Source organism: Bos indicus, chromosome 13 (genome assembly GCF_029378745.1).
Source record: "Bos indicus isolate NIAB-ARS_2022 breed Sahiwal x Tharparkar chromosome 13, NIAB-ARS_B.indTharparkar_mat_pri_1.0, whole genome shotgun sequence".
NCBI classification, from domain to species: domain Eukaryota; kingdom Metazoa; phylum Chordata; class Mammalia; order Artiodactyla; family Bovidae; genus Bos; species Bos indicus.
In genome coordinates, this window is record NC_091772.1 from 42,067,935 (window position 1) to 42,090,981 (window position 23,047).

General features: G+C 50.4%; 2 protein-coding genes across 8 annotated transcripts in view; one reads left to right on the top strand and one right to left on the bottom strand.

The window, feature by feature from the left end:
* The first annotated feature begins 474 nt into the window (after window positions 1–474).
* On the top strand, window positions 475–8,780 carry GZF1 (GDNF inducible zinc finger protein 1). Of its 6 annotated transcripts, none has more exons than XM_070801068.1 (6): window positions 475–591; window positions 1,734–3,133; window positions 4,210–4,304; window positions 5,724–5,891; window positions 6,382–6,539; window positions 6,802–8,780. In XM_070801068.1, exons 2-6 carry the CDS (start codon window positions 1,755–1,757, stop codon window positions 7,135–7,137), a joined length of 2,136 nt encoding a protein of 711 aa, XP_070657169.1. In that variant the 5' UTR covers window positions 475–591; window positions 1,734–1,754; the 3' UTR covers window positions 7,138–8,780. The 6 variants fall into 6 exon arrangements, with proteins under 6 accessions (XP_070657169.1, XP_070657171.1, XP_070657168.1 ...); XM_070801070.1 differs by having other exon boundaries at window positions 527–683; XM_070801067.1 differs by lacking the exon at window positions 475–591 and adding an exon at window positions 598–1,146.
* A 1,312-nt stretch (window positions 8,781–10,092) lies between these two features.
* NAPB (NSF attachment protein beta) overlaps window positions 10,093–23,047 on the bottom strand; it is a 38,103-nt gene continuing 25,148 nt past the window's right edge. For both annotated transcript variants that reach the window (XM_070801072.1, XM_070801073.1), the window contains 6 exons: window positions 18,928–18,983; window positions 18,563–18,647; window positions 14,959–15,063; window positions 14,217–14,285; window positions 13,853–13,903; window positions 10,093–13,061 (listed from right to left, as the gene is read on the bottom strand). In XM_070801072.1, coding sequence (XP_070657173.1) covers window positions 12,951–13,061; window positions 13,853–13,903; window positions 14,217–14,285; window positions 14,959–15,063; window positions 18,563–18,647; window positions 18,928–18,983 — 477 coding nt within the window. In that variant the 3' untranslated portion in view covers window positions 10,093–12,950. The remainder of the gene's footprint in view (window positions 13,062–13,852; window positions 13,904–14,216; window positions 14,286–14,958; window positions 15,064–18,562; window positions 18,648–18,927; window positions 18,984–23,047) is intronic.

Consider the following 23,047-nt stretch of genomic DNA (forward strand, 5'->3'; position numbering starts at 1 on the left):
CCCCTCCAGGTGCCACGCCCTCCCACCGCCACGCCCTCTTCCTGCACCACGCCCCTCCTGGCTCCTCCCACCGCCCCGCCCTATGACCCCGCCCACCAGACGCTCCGCCCCATCGGGTGCCCCGCCCTCCTACCGTCCCGCCCATCCGGCTGGGGCCCCGGGGGAGAGACCTGTGCGTGAGGCGCGGGTCTCCCCCACGGGTCACGTGACTTTCCCGGCCCTGACCCCTCCCCGCTACCGCGTCGCGAGAAGCTCAGAGCCGCCGGCACAGTGTTCTGCGCAGGCGCAGATCCTACTTCGCGGCGGGTGACGCAATTCTGCGCAGCCTGCGGGGCGTGCGGCGGCAGCGTGCGTCGGATCACGTAACTTTTCCGAACGGCTTCCGCTGCCTCCAGTGCTTGCGCAGGCCCGCCCCTCTACCAGCTGGAGGCGGGGCCGGGCCCGACACGGCCAATCGGTGTCGCCCTCGCCGACGCCCCCTCCCCCCGCGCCCCGCCCCCCGTCCGTCCGGCCGCCTGTCTGTCCGTCTGTCCGTCCCCAGGCCTAGTCCTCGGAAGCGTGTCTGCGGCGGCGGCGGCGGCGGGGTGGCGGGTACGCGGCCAGCGGGGCGGTGGGCGGCAGGCCTGGCCCCCGCCTCGCGCTCAGTGGCCACCCGCGGGCTGGGAAGCCGCCGAGGAGTCGGGGTCGGTTCAGCGGGCGGCGGGCTAGGGGAAAGGAGGCCACGGCCCCTGCGTCCGGAGGGCGCTGAGGGGCTGGACCGGGACCGGTGAGGCCGACCTAGGGACCCGACCGCACCGGGGGGACGGAGGCCGGGTCTGGGAGGACGGGCCCGACTGGAAGGCGGTGTGCTCTGCGGGAGGCCCAAGTCAGGCCCGGCCGCTCCGTGACCGTGTCAGGGCCCCCCCAACCCCGCGAAGCCTGCCCCGGGGTCGCCGGGCGGCCGGCGTGGCTGCCACCCCCACGGCGGCCTGGCCAGCCTCCAGCCCAGGAGCCGCTGTGGCCGGAGGAGCTGAGGGCCCTGCTCCAGGTAGCGCAGCTGGACCCCAGCGCTGTGCCCCCGATCGCTCCAGTGCAGTAGGACGGGCGTCCGGGGGTGGAAATGCCGTGGATCGTCCGCTACTTTCCAGGAAATTTTCTTCGTAGAAAGTAGATATTTTCTTCAGTCGGTTGTTTACAAAGTCAGACAGGGTTTGCTCTCCTAACGGTGGTGGCCATGTATTTTATCTGGTTTCCAGATCAAAGTGTTTGTGTTTTGGTCGCTAAGTCGTGTGTCCGACTCTTTTGCAACCCCGGGGACTCTAGCCGGCCAGGCTCCCCAGTCCATGGGATTTCCCAGGCGAGAATACTGGAGTGAGTTGCCATTTCCTCCTCCTGATCAAAGCAGCACACCTAATTTATTGTTGCTTTAAATTCTGTTTAGGGGGTCTGGGTCTGCAGGCAAATAACAGAATCACCTCGAGAAGCAAATTGTTGCTTTAACATATTTCATTAATAATAACTTTAGGACAGCCTTAGTCATTTTTCATACAAATGTCTCTGGAGGTACATTGGGACTTCAGAAAAAAATGCTAAGATGTGATGTGTGACTTGAAAGTGTACGGGAGAAAAGTTAGGTTTTTTAGGTCGTTAATCAGTTTATACCCTCTAAAGAACTGATATATAATCCTCACAGTTCTTATTCCTTCTGCTTCGGAGGTTGCTGTGCATAAATAATTCTTGGTTTGTGTTCAAAGGTGTTTCTGGGAAGAAGCAACATGGAGAGTGGTGCGGTCCTGCTGGAATCCAAGTCCTCCCCAATCAACCTCCTGCATGAGATGCACCAGCTCCGCCTGCTGGGTCACCTGTGTGACGTGACCGTCAGCGTGGAATACCAGGGCGTCCGGGAGGAATTCATGGCCCACAAGGCAGTGCTGGCAGCCACCAGCAAGTTTTTTAAGGAAGTGTTCCTTAACGAGAAGACTGTGGATGGTGCCAGGACTAACGTCTACTTAGACGAAGTGCAGGTAGCCGACTTCGCCTCCTTTCTTGAGTTTGTCTACACGGCCAAGGTACAGGTTGAGGAAGACCGGGTACAGCGCATGCTGGAAATGGCAGAAAAGCTGAAGTGTTTGGACTTATCCGAAACTTGTTTTCAGCTGAAGAAGCAGATGTTAGAGTCGGTACTTTTGGAGTTGCAGAATTTCTCAGAGTCTCAGGAGGCAGAAGGGAGCAGCGGCGCCCAGGTTACGGCTGCTCTTGCCCCTGAGGCCTGGGCAGGGATGGCCCCTGATGGCCCTCTGGCCAATGGGGTTGCCAGTTCTTTGGATCCCCCAGCAGAGAGAATCGGCAATGGCCTATTGCCAGATCTGCCCCCGAGGAAGTCCAGGGAGAAGCCAGACAAGAGGAAAGAGGTGGCTAAGCCCCCCTACCCCAAGCTCAGAAGGGCTAGTGGGCGGCTGGCCGGGAGGAAGGTGTTCGTGGAAATCCCTAAAAAGAAGTACACGCGCCGACTCCGGGAGCAGCAGAAGAGTGTTGAGCAGGACATGGGGGGCTGCGGGGGCCCCCGGGAGCCCAGCCCAGAAGCCCTGGAAAACGAGAAAGAAGCAGTCACGAAGGACGAGGAGGACAGCGGGGCTGGGGCAGGGGTAGAGGCCGCGCCGCCCAAAGTGGGACGAGGTGAGGAGGGGGACGAGGAGGAGGAGGAGGGAGAGGAGGGCCCGGGTCGGCGGAGGAGCAACTTCCAGTGCACGCGCTGCGAGAAGGCCTTCCTGTACGAGAAGAGCTTCCTGAAGCACGTGCGGCTCCACCACGGCGTGGCCACCGAGGTGGTGCACCGCTGCGACACCTGCGGCCAGACCTTTGCCAACCGCTGCAACCTGAAGGGCCACCAGCGGCACGTGCACAGCAGCGAGCGCCACTTCCCGTGCGAGCTGTGCGGCAAGAAGTTCAAGAGGAAGAAGGACGTGAAGCGGCACGTGGTGCAGGTGCACGAGGGCGGCGGAGAGCGGCACCAGTGCCAGCAGTGCGGCAAGGGCCTGAGCTCCAAGACGGCGTTGCGGCTGCACGAGCGCACGCACACCGGCCACAAGCCCTACGGCTGCTCCGAGTGCCCGGCCACCTTCTCGCAGCCCTCAGCCCTCAAGACCCACCTGAGGTAGGCCTGGGGTGGGCGTGGAGGCGTGGGCGGCTGGCGTGGTCCCCTCTCCCCGGAGGGGTCACTGTTCGGTTGCTCCTTCTCGAAGTCGGGGGGTGCTTCCATTGTCTGGGTTCTCCCTGGAGACAGATGCGGGGATGGCGCTTTCTGGGTGGGGCCTGGGCTGATGGGGACCCCAGCCTCCCGTTCAGGCTCAGGGGCCTCTCTCCACCCCTTACAGACCCCCATCACCCCTGCTGAGTCGGGCCAGAGACCCCAGACCCCCTTACTTTGGGACCCCGGCCTGAGACCAGCCGGGTGGTGCGGTCTCCCTGGAGACTTCAGCAGAGGGACACTTCTCTGGGCTTGGAGAGTGCCTGCCACCTGTCAGTCTGATAAGCTCCAGGGTTAGGACAGATAGGAATAACGTGTATTGATTCTGAAGTACAGGGAGGTGACATTCAGTTTTTAAACAAATTCCCTTCTGATGCTCAGTACTTATACTAGAAATTCAGACAAAGCAGTTTTCCACTCTCCCCGAGATCTGCCCTCACCCTGGGCCAGTCTGGGGGTGGTAGGTGGGCGTTCATTGTCCTTTCCCTGCCCCAGCCTGGCTCAGGAAACGTGGTGATGGTCACTCTGTCCTTGCCCTGACATGCAGGGCTGACGTGTGCGCCCTGGGGACCAGCTGGCTTCACGTGTTAACAGTTCTTTCTAGACTGTTACACTGAACTGGAAAAGGACAGTAAAGGTTTTGAGCACGTGGTTCTTTGTCAGTCTAGGTGACTGTTCTTAATGAGGCAGTTTTATAAATACCATGCAGTGCTATTGAGTGTTTTAATCTGTGGAGGTGCAGCCTCTGCCTGCATGTGGGGCAGCACTAACCACACGGCATATTTGGGGGGCTGTGTGTCCAGCGGGACTTGGCGGTCTTGCCTCAGGCAGAGACTGACTTGGGGCTGAGAGTCCTGGGCCTCACTACCTTTCAGTCCTTCACATTCGGGCTCGTGGAGCAAAGGGTTTCTGCAGGTGAGGGAGGAGCTTGGTGATGGAGTGAGCTTTGGAACACAATCTGAATTATTCTGTTATGCTTTCAGAATTCACACGGGGGAAAAACCTTTTGTCTGTGATGAATGTGGTGCAAGATTCACTCAGAACCACATGCTGATTTATCATAAAAGGTGTCACACAGGTAAATATGCTGTTGTGATTGAATATATTTCCTGGCTGTAGAGGGAAACTGCAGTTTATTAGTTTAGATGTTGCTGTCTGCCTGGGGTTCAGGTTAAAGCCCGGACTTGCTTCCTCATCTAGTAAGTGAGCACAAGTAAATGAATAAAATATGCCCACTGCCTCCATGGCCATGACCTTTGTGTACTGCTGGTCCTGTGTCCTAGGCATCCAGAGGTACCCTGGTGTTTCAGCCCCATGTTCCCTTTCCAGGAATCTTTCTCAAAGAAACTGCTCAGAATGTGGGGAAAGCCATATGCTGTTATCTCCATTCTTGCTGTTTCTAATAACACAGAATCAGGAACAAATGGACTGTCCAGCCCCAAGAAAGTGATTCAATAATCGGGTAAATCCACCCCGTCCCACCCAGGACCAAGCGTTTGGGCCTAAGGTCTCTAAATATTATGAAAAATACCTGTGCTTGGTTGTCAGCTTGAGAGATGCGCAGTGAAGCATACAGTGAATCCCAGCTTTACTGAAAACCTGCAGACTTAAGAGTTACGAGGTGTTGAAGTGGTGGAATTATGGGGTTCTCAGAAGTTTTATGGTATAATTTCACTGGGCTAGGGAGAACGTTTAAGCTCACCATTCTGATTCTGTGCAGTGCTCCTGGGGTCAGAGCCCCGGGGAGTCCAGCTGTTGGGTACTGTGCTTATCACACAAGCCCAGTTCTTTCCTGCCTGCATTTAAAAGGTTTACTTCTCTGCACTGTCCTGTGAGCCTCAAGTTCAGATGGTGAGACAGGTGAGCCACTTAATGATGTGAACTCTAGACTGAAAAAGCAGAAGTGGTGTCTGATGAGAGTGGAGGAGGGGAGGTCAGGTCACACTGAAGCATTCAGTTAGAACTGGTCATTTGATGGACTTGCTAATATGTTCAGATTTTATTGAAGCCAGTTTTGGCATTTGAGAAATCAGGGCAAACCTAACAGAGAAGTCTAGGGCGCAGACTGCACAGCATGGAGGGTGGACGCCCTCCTGGTCCTCACCTGCCCAGGTGAGCGGTCGCTGCTCCAGGACAGCCACGTGTGTTCACCACAGACTCCGCTCCCTTCCAGAAGGGCTTCTGCTAGAGACCCACCGCAGCCCTGTGGAAAAGTCCAACTTTTCCAGCAGGCTGTTCTTGTTTGGGAATGACTGCATTTCCAAAATGTGAGCTGGCTGGACATGCTCTTTCATCATAATCTACTGGAATCTTTCTGGGGATTTCAGGGGGCAGTTCCACCAACTTTGAGTGGGTAGCAAGTGCTGTACCTGAGTAGATGTTTCTGGGTAGTTTTCACAAGAGAAGGTAGCCCGCAGCCTGTTGGGGCACTTGGGAGGGTGGACCCGGTCCTCCCGCCTGTGTCACATCTAACTCCCTGTCTCCTCTCTCTGTGTAGGTGAGAGGCCTTTCATGTGTGAAACGTGTGGCAAGAGTTTTGCTTCCAAGGAGTATTTAAAACATCACAATAGGATCCATACTGGGTCCAAACCCTTTAAATGTGAAGTTTGTTTCAGGACTTTTGCTCAGCGGAATTCACTTTACCAGCATATCAAAGTCCACACAGGTATGGCTGGAGTGTCGCCAGAGATGGGAGGTCACTGTGCAAGAAAACATCCTGAAGGTTTTATTGAAAAATTATTTGGAATTTAACTTTACATTGTATGTCTTAATAGCATTTCCTGAGTTTCTAGTTTCTCTGACGAACTGGAATGGTCTGAACATGTGTACACAGATGTGGACATGTGAACTTTTTCAAACCTTCAGATTAGAACTAGGGGTGACGGTGTGCATGTCCTTTTGGGACACCACACGTGTGCATGGTCAGGTGTGACTAGAAAGTAGGTGAGCTGCCCACAGCCATTGCACCAGCTGTGGGTGAGGCCACGGCCCCCAGGGCCCCTTGTGGCCTGGGCGGGGGGGGGCGGGGGGGCACGTGTGCTCCTGCAGCTTTGCTATGGCTGGGGGAGGGGTGTTGGGGGGTGCTACCGTGTGGCCACAGAGCAATAGGCAACCCCTTCCCCTCCTATCCCCCTCTTTCCATCCCTTCCCCTCAGGGGAGCGGCCATACTGCTGTGACCAGTGCGGCAAGCAGTTCACGCAGCTCAACGCCCTCCAGCGCCACCACCGGATCCACACAGGAGAGAAGCCGTTCATGTGCAACGCATGCGGGCGGGCGTTCACCGATAAGTCCACGTTGCGGCGGCACACTTCGGTAAGCCAGGCTGGCCCTGGGGGTGCTGCTTCCAGCTGTGTGGCCCTGGATGGCAGAGTGCCCGTCCTCCTGCCCTGGGGCTCTCCATCCGGGATGGGGGCCTGGTGCTGGCCGAGTCCGTTCTGACGGGGACCACGGTGAAGACAGGGGTCTGATGGGTGGAGAAGGCTGTCGGGCCCAATGACAAGTGGCTGTGAACCGGGGGTCTGCAGACCCTGGACAGGGACATGTGGGTGACCGCTGTTGTGTACTTGCTCCACAGATCCATGACAAGACGACTCCATGGAAGTCCTTCCTGGTCATCGTGGACGGCTCTCCGAAGAACGGCGACGGCCACAAGACTGAGCAGCCTGACGACGAGTACGCGCCGTCCAAACTTTCCGATAAATTGCTATCTTTTGCAGAAAATGGCCATTTTCACAACCTGGCCACCGTCCAGGGCAGCATGCCTGCCATGCATGAGGACAGCCCCGCAGACCCAGCCTGCAAGTCCGACGGCCCTGTGGGGTCCCAGGACACGCTGCTGGCCACTGCCATCAGTGAGCTTAGCGAGCTGACACCACAGACAGAGCCAGGACCACATAGCTCCGCTCTCTGACCCACGTGGACTGGAGCGGGGTCACCTGCCTGGAGGGTTCCAGCCTGCACTTGAGCACGGGAGGGCTGGATGTGAGCTTTCGTCAGGGGCCAAGAACTGCAGGCAAAGAAGCGGGCAGGGATGGCTTCCACAGTTTCCTGAACTGCTACCTGCACGTCGCTATCAAGTCATTTCTCAAGCTTTCCCTTAGAAATCCTGATTGGCATGACCTCAGCCACACTTCATCAGCAAACAAGGCAGTTAGCGTCGCCTCACTGACCTCTGGTGGCAGCGCCCTGATGCCCGGCAACCCTGATGCTTGCAAGGCCACGGTTACTGCTCAGCTTAATCATGGAGCAGAGCACCAACCCTGCTCTTGGAGCTGTGCACCAGCTTGCTGCCTTAGGCTTTGTGTAGGTTTGTTTCTGACACTTTAAAGCTATTTTTCTAACAAGGTGAAAGAAAACTGGGACCACGTATTTATTTCAGCCGTTTCTTTCCTGTCAAACTGAAGCCCATCAGAGATACTCTGGGCTGAAGAGATGAATGACAGCACTTGGCCCCCACCCCTGCTTGTAGGCCCCAAACCGAACACTTGTCAGGTAGCTGCTCGTAGCACACATGCAACTAGGAAGCTGGTCATTAAAATGACTTGAAGTGAAATGTGGCCATCAGGTTTCCTTCCTAAAAACCCAATTAGGTAAAAGCTGTCCTACCAAAGACTAGCAGAAAACAGTGGAGTAGTTTTTGCAAGGAGGTGTGAAAAAAGCCAGGGGCTGAGAACACTTGAAACATAGTGTAGTTATTTTATCCATAAGCAGCAATGCAGTGGTTGTGGCAAATCTAAGAACACAAGAGTATTGGTAGTTTTGCTAGACTTTTACTTCATTTCTGTGATTTTTCAGAAACCCAGTGTTTTTCATTACTGCGTGAGGAGCCTAACACAGGCAAGTCACTGACACACGTTCCCCTGGGAGCATGAGCAGATTGGGCGCGCTCCTTCCTCTCTGATTAGCCTTAACAGTGGACCACGGAATGGCCAGCCTTGTCTTAAATGTGCCTGTCTCACGCTGGCCACTCTTGCTCAAGTGGCATTTGCATCCCGCCCCAGCCTGGTTCCTGACCTGCTGGCAAGGGCGGTTCACTGGGTGCACAGTGCTTTGACTCACAGGTGACCCAGATCAAAAGCAAAGAGTTCCTCTCACTAGTCGCTCTTTTTCTTACATTTTAATTTATTAAACTTGCTGTGAAAACACTCATTTTCTAAGAGAAAGGTACTTTATGTTTAAGTCTAAGATGGAGACACAGGCGCATGAAACGCCACAGGAAGACCCTAGGTGCTTTCTTCCCCGTGAGACGCTGACAGTGCTCCGGGGGCTGACACAGGCCACACGCCTGCTCCTGGGGTACTGAGTCCCACGTCTGTCTCCTGCTGTGACAGCAACACCCTCTTGTATTTACAGAACAGAAATTATTTTCACACACGTTTTCTCTCAACAGAATGAATCTGCGTGCTGATAAACTGTTTTATGGGATAAAGTCATCTTAACGAGAAGGAATAATAGATTATTTTGTTACCTACTGGAATTAATTTTTGTCTTGAATTTGTTTTAGAGATTCTACAAAAGTTTTATGTGTTAATAAATGTTTGTTTTGTAAAAATAGTTTTGTAAGGCTAAGTTCATTTTCATGATTACAATTCACGTTCTGTAGAAATCAGATTCCTGACTGAAACCAGTATTTGCATTTTCTGGTCTGTGGAGAGTCTCGACAACTCTGTCTGCTGCACTCGTTCTGAGATGTGCCCGGCCCGGCCTGGCCCAGTGCACGGGCCTGGCCTCGTCACGGCCATGGTAAGTCTGCTCCACAGAGCCTCCTTGTCTACAGTCACTTTGTCTGCTTCTGGGGAGCGGAGGGGAGGGGAGAGCTGCTCCCTAAACTTTGCTGAAGGTGCATCTCAGGGATTTGGGGACATCTCCCGTTTCTCCCCATCTGGGTGCTGTGTTGCCAAGTCAGTGTCAGCCCCAGACCCTCTGGACATGCTACCCAAGGGGGCCATTTTGCACCTTCTAGCCTTCGTGTGGAAGACACAGTCAGCCCAAACTCCAGAGCTCCCCTGCCTCTGCTTTTACCCAAAATTTGTTGTACAGACTTTGCAAATAAATTTGGCCAGTTGGTAAGGGAAGACCTTTCTTAAAGATGACCTTCACAGAAATGTGGTTTTACCGAAGGCAGTCACCTAAAGTGACCAATTTGAGTGTGAGTTACAATTGAAACTAACCTGCATGTTGCGTGCCTTGCCACAGCAGGGACATCTTTTGAGACCAAAAGAGTGCCTGTCCCCTTAACTTGATGGTGTTCCTGTCGCTTAAGGTGAAAGGTGATTTGTCCACAGGCACCAAGGCAGGCAGGAGGACATAGGCACAGGGCCAGCTGGCACATCAGTCAGACCCAGCTGATGCCTAGGAACTGCCCACTTCCCTCTACCAGCAAGGGACTATGGGACCCTCCCCAAGGCTGGCCAAACCCACCATGAGGGCTTCTGTTAGGAAACAAAGATTCTGAGAGAGGCATCTGAATGAGAAACTAACCTTGAGGATCAACAACGGGGCAGAGCTCCTAAATGGGACCACCTGTTAGACCATGTATTGTGAGTTTGCCTCGAGTGATCTTGGAGGGATGTGAACAAGGCCCTGACAGCACCAAGTCAACGTGGCTCCGCCAAGATAGACCAACCGCTGGCCTCCACCACCAAGGGGCCGCTCCTCCCTGAACCTTGTCGTGAGCTCCCTGACCTGGCAGCAGCAAGCATGGGAATGCGGAGCCTGCAGAGCCCTCAGCAGACCAGCAGTGGCACCAACCGACAGGATTGGTCTTCACAGAGCCCGGATGGTCATGCCCACTGCCCGGGGACACCTTCCAGGATGAGAAGCCAGCCCTGACCTGTGCACATCAGCCAGGAAAGACGCACCACGCTGCTCATAACTGGGACTTTATTTACTGTACAGGTTCACACAAAATACACTGACTCTGCGAAGGTGGATTTATCATCCAGGGTGAATTTTCATAACACACCCTCCCCGACAGCCCTGGGGAAGAGAGGCCCAGAACCCCCACAGAAGCCATGGGGGTTGACTCTGGGCATCTGAAATACATGGTGTCAGAGGAAACAATAAACACACACGCTGTGGTTACAGGGGCACCGTCACACGCGGTCACGACTGCAAGGACACTGCTTCCAAATCATTCAATAAAAAAGAAGTTCACACTAGCTAGAAAAACATTGCCACAAAAAGCAAAGCTTTCCCATAAGAAATTTTAACTCTTGACAATGAACTAAACATGACTCGCTAAAATACAAAGACTGCAACACAATCATACTTTGTTCATAAATAACGATTTATAAATACTGGAAGTCACAGCGCTGCCCACTCTGATGGAATGTTTCTAGGGAGGAAGCCTGTAGCTGTTCCTGGGACTTTTTTCTTCTCACTTTTATGTTCTAGTGGTCTGTTCTAGCCATTACAATTACTTTTTTCTTTTTCATGTGAAATATTAAAAACAAAAGCATCTTAACTCAGGCACTGGTCCTAGTGTTCATTTCAACACAACAACTCTGATGTGACAAAAGTGAAAGTGAAAGTGGCTCAGTCGTGTCCCAGCTCTTTTGACCCCATGGACGATCCAGTCCATGGAATTCTCCAGGCCAGAATACTGGAGTAGGCAGCTGTCCTTTCTCCAGGGGATCTGCCCATCCCAGGGACTGAAAATGGTGCCAATATTCTCAAAAATACAGGTCTTCAGACAGGTCTGTCAGGGGATCAGGATAAAAAGCTAATAAACGTCATTCGATTTTTCCTTTACATAGTCAGACCACAGGTTTCCTTAATAAGTGGAAGCAGACTTTCCAGACCAGCAACAAAAGTGCATGGCTGGCAGGGAGGGTTACTGTCCCCCAGGTAGGCAGGCCTGCAGCCGGAGGACACACGCTCATCTCACCCACGTGCTTCTGACAGGCTGGGCACTGAATCACATAGAGCAACAAAACCCCACTTCTCTAAGTGTTTTTTTCTTAAGAGGTTCCGACAGGAAGTGAAGAAGTACCAAGCAGGCTCTGTTCCAAAATGGACCATAACCAACAGCCAGCTTTCTTTTAAGGATCCCAGACCTTTGAAGGAAAGAAGGAATCCTCACTGGATGCCAGGGTCCAAGGTCAGAGTACCCCATGTCTCCTGGTCCATGACTGCCCCGTGGGCTGGGATAGAGCCACCACTGCCCCCACCTCTCCACCAGCCCAGGCCGCACAGATGACCCCGCAACTACAGCCACCGAATCCTCACGGCTGCCCACAGGGCTGCTCCACGATCAGGCCTCCGCCGGTCCTTCTCAGCCTCCTTTCTGCCACTTTCTGCTCCCTCCTAGTCGGACTTATTCCCCATCCCCAACCTTCCTCCCGACTCAGCCCTCAACCTGGACCCACTCTCTGTTTCTGCCCAACAGCACCTTTGAATCCCAGTTGCTGGCCATCCAAAAATGCAATACCTTTCAAATACCAGTTAACATCTGACAGGACATAGGAAACCCCATTTATCTGTCAACACTGCCATTACCTAGCAAAAAATGCACATCAAACAAATCACTTAGAAGAGATTCAGGAAACAAGAGCACGTCTAAAGCACGAGGTTATTAGCACGTAACATAAAGTGCAGGGATTAAGTTCATAGGTCAATAGCGCACATATATAAGTCAAAACAATAGGACAGAATTCAAATACACCAGATAAAACAATCCATCAGCTAAGGGCAGGTCCCCTCAGCAGCTCACTGGGACTCTTTCCCGATGGTACAGTAAACTGTACTGTACTCAGGCCACCAAGCCCATCGTGTCCAATTAACAGATAAAATGAATGACGGACAATTAAAAATGAAAATGAATGACATACAAGCTTTGACTGATATAACCTCCCGGCTCTGGTAAGGATGTACACAAGGGGGCACACGGGGTGCCCTCTCAACGTGGGAAAGTGTGTGAACATGAAAGGGATATGCCAGTTCAAATACCTTTCTGTGAAGGTGAAGCAAGGGTCCTGCCCCAACTAGAAGTGGACACTCCCTCCAGGAAAGGAAGACACCTGTCTCTCCTAGATCTCACGCACAGTGCACTTATGAGCTCAGGTTCAGCTCCACACGGCCACACACGTCAGCGGGCCGTGTCAGGAAGCTCCCTCATCCCCACTGCAAGCAGCCAGCAGGCCCGGCTGACCTGAATTCTCACATGCACATCAGCTACAGAACAATGCACAAGAGCAGGGAAACGGGTCACTGGCACTGTCAAAAGAATCACGAAATAACAAAAAGGATAAATAATTCTAATGAAGAAAGCCATAAATGCATTCCAAACAACCATCCTACACTAAACACACACGTTTAGAGAATCCACCAAGGTGCAAGTTCACAGAGAACATGCAAAGCATCTATTACAACAACTGGGTTGGGCACACAAGTCCAGGAAAAGGGACATAAAAACATGTGTCAAAATGAAACACGAGCTCTGCACATACTGAAATAACAGGAGGAAGATTCTGAAGCAGTTCTTGGAAAACTCTGGGGACTCTGACAAGCGGGAGGCAGCCCATCACACACTCACAATACGCATAGGAGCGGCCCACCCGCCCACAGCACAGTGATACACGCAGTGGCTTAAACACACACACACACACACCGTCAGGCTCACGTGCAACGAAATGAAGCCGTTGAATGGGCATCCCACAATGATCACTGGCCCTAACGCGAAATGAACAAGGACTCGGTGGCATGCCGCAGGGACACTGCGCCTCACTTGAGGTCTCCGTCCCCCTCCCCATCCCCCTGGATGGATTTCTTGATGCGCAGCAGCATGGTGGTGAGCCACTGGTCCAGGCGGGAGATGGAGTCAAACTCCTTCACCTGGTGAAGGGAAGAGAAGCAGAAAATGGTCCACGGAAACACAGTCAAACACAGAATTACACTGTACTAACTCTAAAATCATTCATTCTACTTTACAACTTTCTTCATTAAGAGCTTTTTACATTGCTCTTATGCTAACATGCCATGGCAAAAATCCACAGCAGCGTTTGTAACTGGACAAAGAGCACGTTTAACATGACAAAGGACATAAGACTTTGTATAAGGACAAAGGGACGTGGAAAATTAATGTGGCTCCAGTCTCCAATGAACACAAAACACAGCTGCAGAGAGGGAAACTCGCCCTCCCACCATGGCTTCAAAGCCAGGTTGAATGAATTACTGAAGGGCACTAAGAAATTCACTTTGATTCTAAACATAAGATGGAAAAATATGGGAAAACAGGGAATTGGTGAATGTAGAAAATTTTTTTCCATTTTATGCCAAGAATATAACAAACTCTCACTGCTTTATTTTTATGTTTTAAATTTAACTGATTTAACTGATATTACTTCACACTTATTTATGGATCAGATTATTTTCCATAGAAAATATCCAAATAAATCATAACTGTATGTGATATATATTTGCCTTACAGCTAAAGTCAGCAGAGCTCATAGACTGTCTCAATTTTGAAGGTTGGTGGAATCTAAAAACATTTCTTTTGGAAAACAACACAGGTATAAGCACAATGATGTCCAAATAGATGTTTAGCATTTATACAATGAAAAAGAGAAGTTGTATCTACAGTGTAAACTTTCAGAGAACGCATTAAATCCCAAAGGGGAACTTACTGCTTCTGTGTAAGCTTCACTGTTCTGTTCTTCATGAGCTTCTAGAAGTTTCTGGGAAAATAAATACAGAAAAATTATCTTGGTTGGCTTAAAAGTTCCATCTATGAGTGAATACTTTAAATAAAGAAACAGCCTTCTTACTACACTAACTGATGTTGCTAAATGACTTACAAAAATGGGGAAGTTTTCAAATACAAGAGGCACCCAGGTCAGGGATCCAGCCTTGTGCTAACATTTCTGATCCACCCAATTCAGAGCATGGTGTACACCCAACCCTAACGGCATCTGAGGCCTAGCGTGCGAGAGCAGCACTCACGGCTTCACAGGGTTAAAACATTCCTAGATTTCAATCCCACTTACTCACTTTCAGTAATTTGCATTCTCTAGAGTCAGTGAATGCTGGAAACATTTCCTCGTATTTCTCAAGAGCAAGCTGGGGAAGAAAACCACTTGTTAACATCTGAGTCACTGAACCAGAAAATGAAGCTCTGACGTTCTATTAACCTCAATACAATTTATTTACATCCTGTTTAAGTGTTACACTCAACATCAAAAGCAACCTGTACTGATCAAATCTATTTATTTTTAATTTCAATTTCAGTTAAGAATAAACTGCTAAACCAGTTTTTCTGAAAGAGGCTGCTGTGGAGAAAACCACACAAGACAGATGTCATCATCAAAACTCCCAGGGCAGGCATCTGCTCTCGTGCGCTGGACGGATGCTGTGCCCAGACGCCAGGGCCCGAACCCCAACCCTGTCCCCGCCTCTGCCTCCAGCCTTCACTCTGTTTTTCACTTCTCCCAATCCTCACTCCAACTCCACTTCTAAGTTTTAAAAAAGATGTGATTCTACTTTTCCTGTCTCCTCTCAGCCCCCTGATTTCTTTAAACCAAACTACTGAATGAGGTGTGGCCCCTGGGTTGCTTTAACTTAAGACCCTTGACAGCTGGGATTCCAGTGGCCGCAGGATGGCCAGGATGGGGTCAGGGACTCATCCCTGTCTTGTTTTTCATGGATACAGCGCAGTTTTGCTCTGGACGACGGCTGAGCACCCGCATTCAGGGTGAATGAAGCACATCAGAAGCTGTGCCTCAGGGCGCCTCACCTTGGCGTTCAGCTCATCCACTATGAAGTGGCAGAGGGCGGCTTTAAAGAAGTAATCCTTTGCACTGTACTTCAACAGAGGGTTATCCATGGTGTTGGCCCCAATCTAGGCAAGAAAGTGGGATCAGAGTAAAAAGGTTGGCTCTCCTACAAAAAGCATGCTGACCCTTACCTGCTCTTTAGCAAGTGCTCTCTCTGCGTCTCATGTTAGAGAATCTATGAAATCCATCCTTTTAACCCAAAGTCATGTACCAGAAATGTTACTGGACAAGAAACAGTATTTGAGACATAAAGTGCTGAACCTGTTAAAAGCGACTCAGAATTCCATGTCCAGGAGGGTAGAACAGACTCGCTGTCTTCCGTCCCTCCCACTAAGTACAACTAAAAGCCTTGATCCTTTTATAGAAAATTAACGTCAGGAGACTAAAACGTAGAACGAAGAGCAGATCAGCATGGGGAACAGGGCAAATGGCAGGGAGGTGCCTGCTTTTTCTTGCATAAATCCTTGACTTGGAACAGAAAAAGCCAACAACCCATTAATGCCAGTGGGTGTGGCAAAGAAAAAAAATAAAAACAGTGAAGGAACAGACGGAAGTCTGCTTTCTCCAACCAGAGGACCAGAAGGGGAGCAGTGCACAAGACAGGGAAGGCTCAGATGACACCTGCTCTGGCCCACCCCACCCACAGCAGCAAATGCCAGAGAGAGACGGGACGCCTGTCCTCCTGACACTGGCCGGAGAGCTCAACTCTTCTGCCAAGGGAGCCAACTAGGAGCCAGCCTGCGCCCCCACCACAGAGGCCTTTGGAGCCCATGTGGGGCTTGTTGCACCATTCCTCCTAGAGGGAATGAGGCATCCTTGCCTCCCAGTGCGCCTGGCTTTACCATCATCTGCTAGGAACCAGGAGGCCAGGTGGAGAGCCTGGTCCTACAACTCCACCTGGCAGGAACAAGTCATACCTCTTCAGTGTCAAAGAAGACCAGCAGAGAGAGGAAGTTTAAACAAGACCCTGCCCTATAACACGATGTAGAAATACCCAGTTTTCAGGTAAAACTCACTTGCAATTCCAAGAAAAGGGAACAACTCAGGTTGAATGAAAAAAAGAGTAACTAATAAACAATAGTTCTCACATAGACGAGATGTTAGAATTATCCAACAGGTGTTAAAGGACTCCTCCTAAAATGTTTCCACCGACCATTACTAAAGTGCTTGAGGCCAGAGGGAAAACCAAAGCATCAATGAAGAAAAGAAAAAAAATTCTCAGCAAAAAGCCCTAAAACATATAAAGAAGAAATGAGCAGAAACTTCAGAACTGAAATATGTAATACCTGACATAAAAAATGGATGGGTTCAACAGCAGAACCCATGGAAAAGAGGGAGAACTCAGAGAACTGATGGAAGAACATTAGAAATTACTCGGTCTGAACAGCAGAGAGAAGACAGATGAGAAAAGAGGAACAGAGCTCTGGGATGTGTGTGATGATAAAACAAGGCCTGGCATCTGGGCCGCCTGAGTCCCAGAAGGGGAGAGAAAGGAGTGGCTAAAAATCACTTGAAAATGTAGTAGCTGAAAATTTCCTAAACTTGGCAAGAAACGTAAACCTACAGATTCCGGAAGTTTAGTGACTCCAAACAAAATCAAAGCAAACACCCTTGCTAAGCCGTACAAACTTCTGAAAACTGAAGACAAACGAAAACATTTTGAAAGTGACAGAGAGAAACACCACCACACCTACAGGGAAAACAGCCTGGATGATAGTAAACCTCTCATCAGAAACTAAGCCAGCCATAAGGGCACATTTCTCAAGTGCTGAAAAAGAGCTGTCAACCCAGAATTGTATACCCAGGGAAACTGTATACCCAGCTTCAGGAACGAAGGGGAAATCAAAACATTCATAGGTGAAGAGACACCAGAAGAATGTGTCATCAGCAGACCTACCCTAAAAGAATGGCAAACATTGCCCTCCAAGTAGAACAAAATGCAGGAAGAGATCCTGAAACATCAAGAAGAAAGAACACAATAAGCAAGATATGGGAAAATATGATGGGCCTTTCCTCTCCTCTTCAGTTTTGTAAATTAAATTGGGTGACTGAAGTAAAAATTGTAATAGTGACTGATGTGTTTCTAAAAGTGTGTAGAGGAAATACTAAAGACAATTATATACTGAATGGGAGAGGATAAAGGAACAGAAAGTAAGGTAAGGTTTCTATATTTCACTGGAACTGAAAAAAAATGACATCATTACCCTGTGATACAGTATGTAAATGTAACACCTAGAGCAAAACACTACAAAGGCTATTTAGAGAGAGATACTCAAAAATACTTTAGATAATCAAGCAACCCCCTATAAGGCAAGAAAAAACAAACAGAAAAACAAAAAACAAAGGATAAACAGAAAACAAACAAATAAAATGGCTGACTTCAGTTGTAATATGTCAATAATTACATTAAATGTGAATGGTCCAAATACACCAATTAAAAGAAACTAGCAGAGCAGACTTAAAAACAAGACCTAACTCTATGCTGTCTACAACAAACTCACTTCAACTGTCACAACATAGGCAGGGTGAAAGAAAAAGAATGCATAAATATATGTCATATACACATTCATCAAAAGAAAGCAGAAGAGGCTACATTTAGTATCAGATAAAGACTTCAAAGCAAAGAGAATTACCAGAGACAGAAGGGGGCATTATAAGATAAAAGGGCCAATGTAGCAAGACACAGCAACCCTAAATAAGCATGCAGCGGACACAGCTGCAAAATAACGTGAAGCCAAGACTGACAGAAATGCAAGCTAGACAGATCCACAATGATAGAGACCGCAGCACTCCACTCTCAACAACAGAAACAGAAAATCGGCAAGTGTACAGAGGAACCCAACGCCATCAACCACGAGCAGCTTATCAACATTTGTAGAACGTGTCACCCAGCAACAGCAGCACCACAGAACATAAAACAAACTTATAAGGGCTGAGATCACACAAACTGCACTTTCCAGCCACAACAGGATCAAACCAGAAACCAAAAACAAAGATAACAGGGACATCTCCAAACACTTGGAAACTAAACAAAACACTTATTAAAAAACCAGGGAAATGAATAAATAATTTATTGCTGTTATAAAAATGAATAAAGATAAAACAATGTAAAAGCATCGTGACAGACTAAGCAGCACTTAGAGGGAAATTGAGAGCACTAAAAATGCCCACACAACAAAGAGGAAAATCAGTAAGTTAAGCGTCCACCATCAACGCCCTAAAAAAGAAGAGTAAAATAAATCCAAAGAAAGTAGAGGATAGAAATCAGGATAACAGAAGGAATCAATGAAAATAGAAAAACAGTACAGAAAACCACTGAATTCTACCAAATATCTAAAGAAATAACACCAATACTCTATACTCTTCTAAAAAATAGAAGAGGAGAGAACTCTTTCTAACTCATTCTGAGGCCAGTATTACCTTGCTACCGAAGTCAAAGACATCACAAGACAAAGTTAAAGACCAACAGCCCATATGAATACACGATGCAAAACCCTGAACAAAATACTAGCATGCGAACTCTGGCAGGCCTTCTGCTCAAAGCTGCACAGACGGCAGCCTCACCTGCTCGAAGATCTCGATGGCCTTCTGGTACTGCTCCAACTGGGCGGCGTATGCGGCCACTTTCAGCAAACACTTGTTAGCCGAGCTGAAACCAAGAACCAGGCAGGGTGACAGTCCCAGAGAAAAACGACAAGCCACCTCAGCGAACCTTCACCAGGTCCAGTGCAAGAGACCCCCAGAGAAAAAGCAGAGGTGTGCCTTTCATCACACGTCACACAACTGTCAGAACCTTTCATCAAACATCACAAGTCTATCAGAACCTTTCATCACATGTCACAAATCTATCAGAACCTTTCATCACACGTCACAAAACTATCAGAACCTTTCATCACATATCACAAAATTGTAAGAAAAACAATACTTGCCTGTTAGATTCCTCCCCCTTGTAATAATCGGCTGATTGTTCGTAATGGGCGATAGCCTGAAAACACACATGTTTTATTCAAACTACTTGTTTGAAGAGTTGCATTTACATTTGCACAGGTATTTTTTTCCTATAAAAACCCTTTTCAACAGCACAACTTTCATAATCCGGCTTGCTTTATTTTGGGAACACAAGAAAGCATGTGCTTCCAGAAATCTGGTGGCAGGTGGCTTGCCATCCACCAGACTCTCTTCTTCCTGACCCCCCCACCCAGACAAATGCCCACCACCCCATTTCCCCAGGTCTGTGACAGTAAGGGGCAGCCAGGTGACCCATCCTCTCCAAGGGGATGTCAACAGACATGCTGTGGCCCACCTCCAGGAGTGGTCCATACAGCTGACTCTGCAGCCTTCTCCAGGCCTGTCCCCTTCCTATGAGCTGAAGGCAGCGACCACGTCTAGTGATGCTGGAAGCCATAAACTGAAGATGGCAGCCTTTCTGTCAGCCTGGTTCCCAAGTGGTGTCCCCACCACTGCCAAACCCTAAGTGGTGACAGAGTTGAGCTATTCCACTCAGCTCTATGGCTCGCTGCAGCAGCATAGACATTCCTACAAGACCTAGGGATCCTGTAGAATCAGGGTGTTGCCTTCCACCTAGATGGGGATGCTGTGAACTGTCAGGTGGAGAGGAAACAGGCTGCAGTCTGGAGAGCTAGAAGCCCTGGTCATGCTGTGGCATAAGACACAGTGAAATAAAGCACCCGATGATTCAAAGCAGAACCCGTGCTGCTGGAGCAGGAATTCTAAGGGAAGAGACAGACAACAGTGCCTGGTTTTCAGCAAGGCTTCGTAAGAGAGAAGAACTCGGGAAAGATCAGCTAGTTTGTAGGCAATTATACATGGACAGAACCTCATAAGATTGAAAACACCAACGTCTTCTATACCCCAACTGGAAAGAGAAGTCAGATGGTGTTTTCTATAGGGGCGGGCCAAGCGGGTCTGCAGCAGGCCTGAGGACACACACAATGCTTCGTGAGCCATTCCATCCGCTGCCCCCGTGGCTCTCCCACAGCAGCAGAGGCTGCCACCAAGGACACGGGCGTGAACGGGCAGGGCCATGCCTGGAGACCTGCCTGTGGATGGTGGAATTTCAACCCCACACACTTTATGTGCCATGCAATGTTCTTCCCACCAGTGATCACAAAATGTAAGGACTGCCCTTAGTTTGTGGGTGTAAACAGACAGTAGATGTGCACAGTCCTGCCTTAAACATCCAGGTTCACCCAAGGAGTGGAGACGAGGCAAGGCCTGACATGGACTCAGGCCAGCAGCTCAGTGTCTGCAGGGCAGCCCCAAGGATCTGAGACGGGGGTGTGGGGATGCAGGGGAACCCCATCAGAAGAGCCCTTGGACCAGGGTCACTGGGAAGCCCCCAGAGCTGACTGCATGGCCTTGGGCCCTTTCCCGTGGGCGCCGGCGGAATGACCAGGGAGCAGAGCCACCTCTGGAGCCACGTCAACCTCGACTGGACTGCAGGGCACCAGAGCCCATTTGTGAAGCAGACACTTCTGCGTGGAGTCACGACACGTGGGGTCTACGGATCAGCCATGCAGCCCTCCCTCACTAACACGCTCCCATACAAGCTTTCTGAGTATAACTGATAATAGGAGAAAAACTGGGAACAATTTAAGTGATTGAATATAATGGGCTACTGTGCTAAGAAGAAGAATAATGACAGGAAGTTCCAATATGAAAAGTTCTTTATGAAATAGCACATTTAGAAACAGCCATAAAAAAACATATACCTGAAAGATGCAGCTGGCATCGACTCCTTTGGAGCAGGGGCAGAGCCATGGCACACACACTGCCGAGGACTTCCCTCCCCCTCTACCCTGTGAGCGCCGAGGGTGAAGGCCCAGTGCGACGCCTGCCACAGCCAGTGCTCAGCTAACAGGTGCTGAGCGGACAAAGGCAGCTGCACTGCACAGGCAGTCCTGCTTACAATACCACCAGGTTTTCCGTGAATTTCTAACCAATCAAACATCATCTCTGAACTGTCCATATCCTCTAAAGTACTTGGCACTCCTTCCCATTGTAATGATGGGGTAAGTATGGGAAACAAGACCAAGTCACCGTGCAGGGAACCAGGCTGTGTGCCCTCTCTCCAAGGAGGGAGCAAACTACTCACCCTTCTGCTCTCACCACCCAAAATCTGAGGAGCGGGGCTGGCCTGGAACAGTGGGACTGCTGTTCTGGAGGGTGTGCCTGTGTGTTCAGTCACTTTAGCCATGTCTGACTCTTTGCGACCCCATCGACTGTAGCCCGCCAAGCACTTCAGTCCATGGAATTCCCCAGGCAAGAATACTGGAATGGGTTGCCATGCCCTTCTCTAGGGGATCTTCCCGACTCAGGGATTGAACCCACCATCTCTTTTGTCTCCCGCATTGGAAGGAGGATTCTTTACCACTAGTACCACCTGAGAAGCCCTCAAGGATGACAATAAATATCAAAAGTAGAATACAACTATCAAGAACAACAGCATATGTAACAATGAATCTAGACAAAATTACTACCCTCTAATTTGGATAAAGCAATCACTATACTCCTCCCTGGGGAGCCTGATAAGCCACAGCATGCTGGAGAGCACTGGGCCCTGAAGGCAGAGACGGGGCTCCAGGACCACGGTCACCACCAGGGCCTTACAGACAACACAGTGGTTGAGAGTCAAGCTCTAGAGCCCACTGTGTAGGTAAAACAGCCTTCAGATGGATCATCCTTTTAGAACCTACACCCTGAGAAGCCTACCCTACCCTATAAATACCTACTCTATGCTAACACAGACAAGAGAAACCCCGTTCTCCAGGGACCTGAACCAGGGCTCCTCAGGGTCACTGATGATCACAGACTGTTACCATATTAATGTTCTACTTGAAGTCAAAGGAGAAATAAGTTTACGGAACTTCACATACCCCTATTCGCCGGCTAAAATCCGAGTGAACCAGGGACACACTATGGCCACATTGACAGGGAAGAAACTCACTCATGAATGAATAAGACACAAGGTGCCTTAGTGTAACTGATTTTTCAAACAAATGTCACGCGCCACCGACCCAATCTGGAGAGTCCCACCAGGGAGGCGAGGACAAGGATGTTTCTAGATACAGGAGCCCAAAGGAGAGGCGAGCTGCTCCACAAGCCTTCACCCCACACCGTTGACACCCCTGACCCTGACACCCCTCACCCCTTCAGGGTCCGTGAGCAACTGGCAGAACAGCAGGAGCACTGGGAGTGACGTGACGGGCTGCAGAAACTCCCATGACAAACTGTCAACATTGTTTAACAAAAAGAAAACCAGGAATTCACCACAGATCGTTTTAGCCACCCTGAATCTCACAGAGATGCATGTGGTGAAGAGGCTGCCTGAGATCTCGCCCTTCAGACTGAAAACTGAACGCTGAGGTCAGGAGAGGACAGAGCAGCCTCGGCTGGCTGGACACTCTGCCTACCAGCACTCACCCTTCTCAGGACAGCTCAGACTCAGTAAAGACCAAGCCCGCTCCAGACACCCTGACCAGACAAGCGTCCCGGCCCCGCTACTCCTGCTCTGCCATCGACTCTGCAGACTCAGAGTCACAAAGACGGGCTCAGGGCTGGGGTTCAGCACCTGCTCCTGGGTCAGAGAAAACCTCCCCAGGAGACACGGCACACGGCCCTGATGTGGTCAAGGTCTGAGGGTGGCCTCAGAAGAGCAGGGCACAGCACGACAGGGATGGCCCAGAGACCGTCCATGACATAAGCCAGTGAGTTCTGAGCCGCCTGACCACCAGGGGCACCCCCGTGAAGCCAGAGGGGGAAGCCGCCCGTCCCATGGCAGTCCTGAGGGGCTGCCCCACCGGGGATCCCATCTGCTCTGGTGGGGAGGGCACCCTCGGCTCACTCAGCAGAGCCAGGGTCTCAGACACACTGGTATACCAGAGGCAGGCTTGGGCCGGTGTGGGGCACCCACTGCAGTGGAGGGAGAGAGCGAGACAGGGGTGGTGAGCGGGCCGACAGAGCCTGTAAGGGGGGCCCTGAGGTGGGGGGCGATGGGTGTGTCCTGGAGAGGGCGGAGGTCCCAGTTTT

Excerpts from the sequence above, each read along its gene's own strand:
- GZF1 (XM_070801068.1), top strand. The coding sequence starts at position 1,755 with ATGGAGAGTGGTGCGGTCCTGCTGGAATCCAAGTCCTCCCCAATCAAC. Across the intron at positions 4,305-5,723 it reads TCATAAAAGGTGTCACACAG|GTGAGAGGCCTTTCATGTGT; the intron begins GTAAATATGCTG and ends CTCTCTGTGTAG. Across the intron at positions 5,892-6,381 it reads GCATATCAAAGTCCACACAG|GGGAGCGGCCATACTGCTGT; the intron begins GTATGGCTGGAG and ends CCTTCCCCTCAG.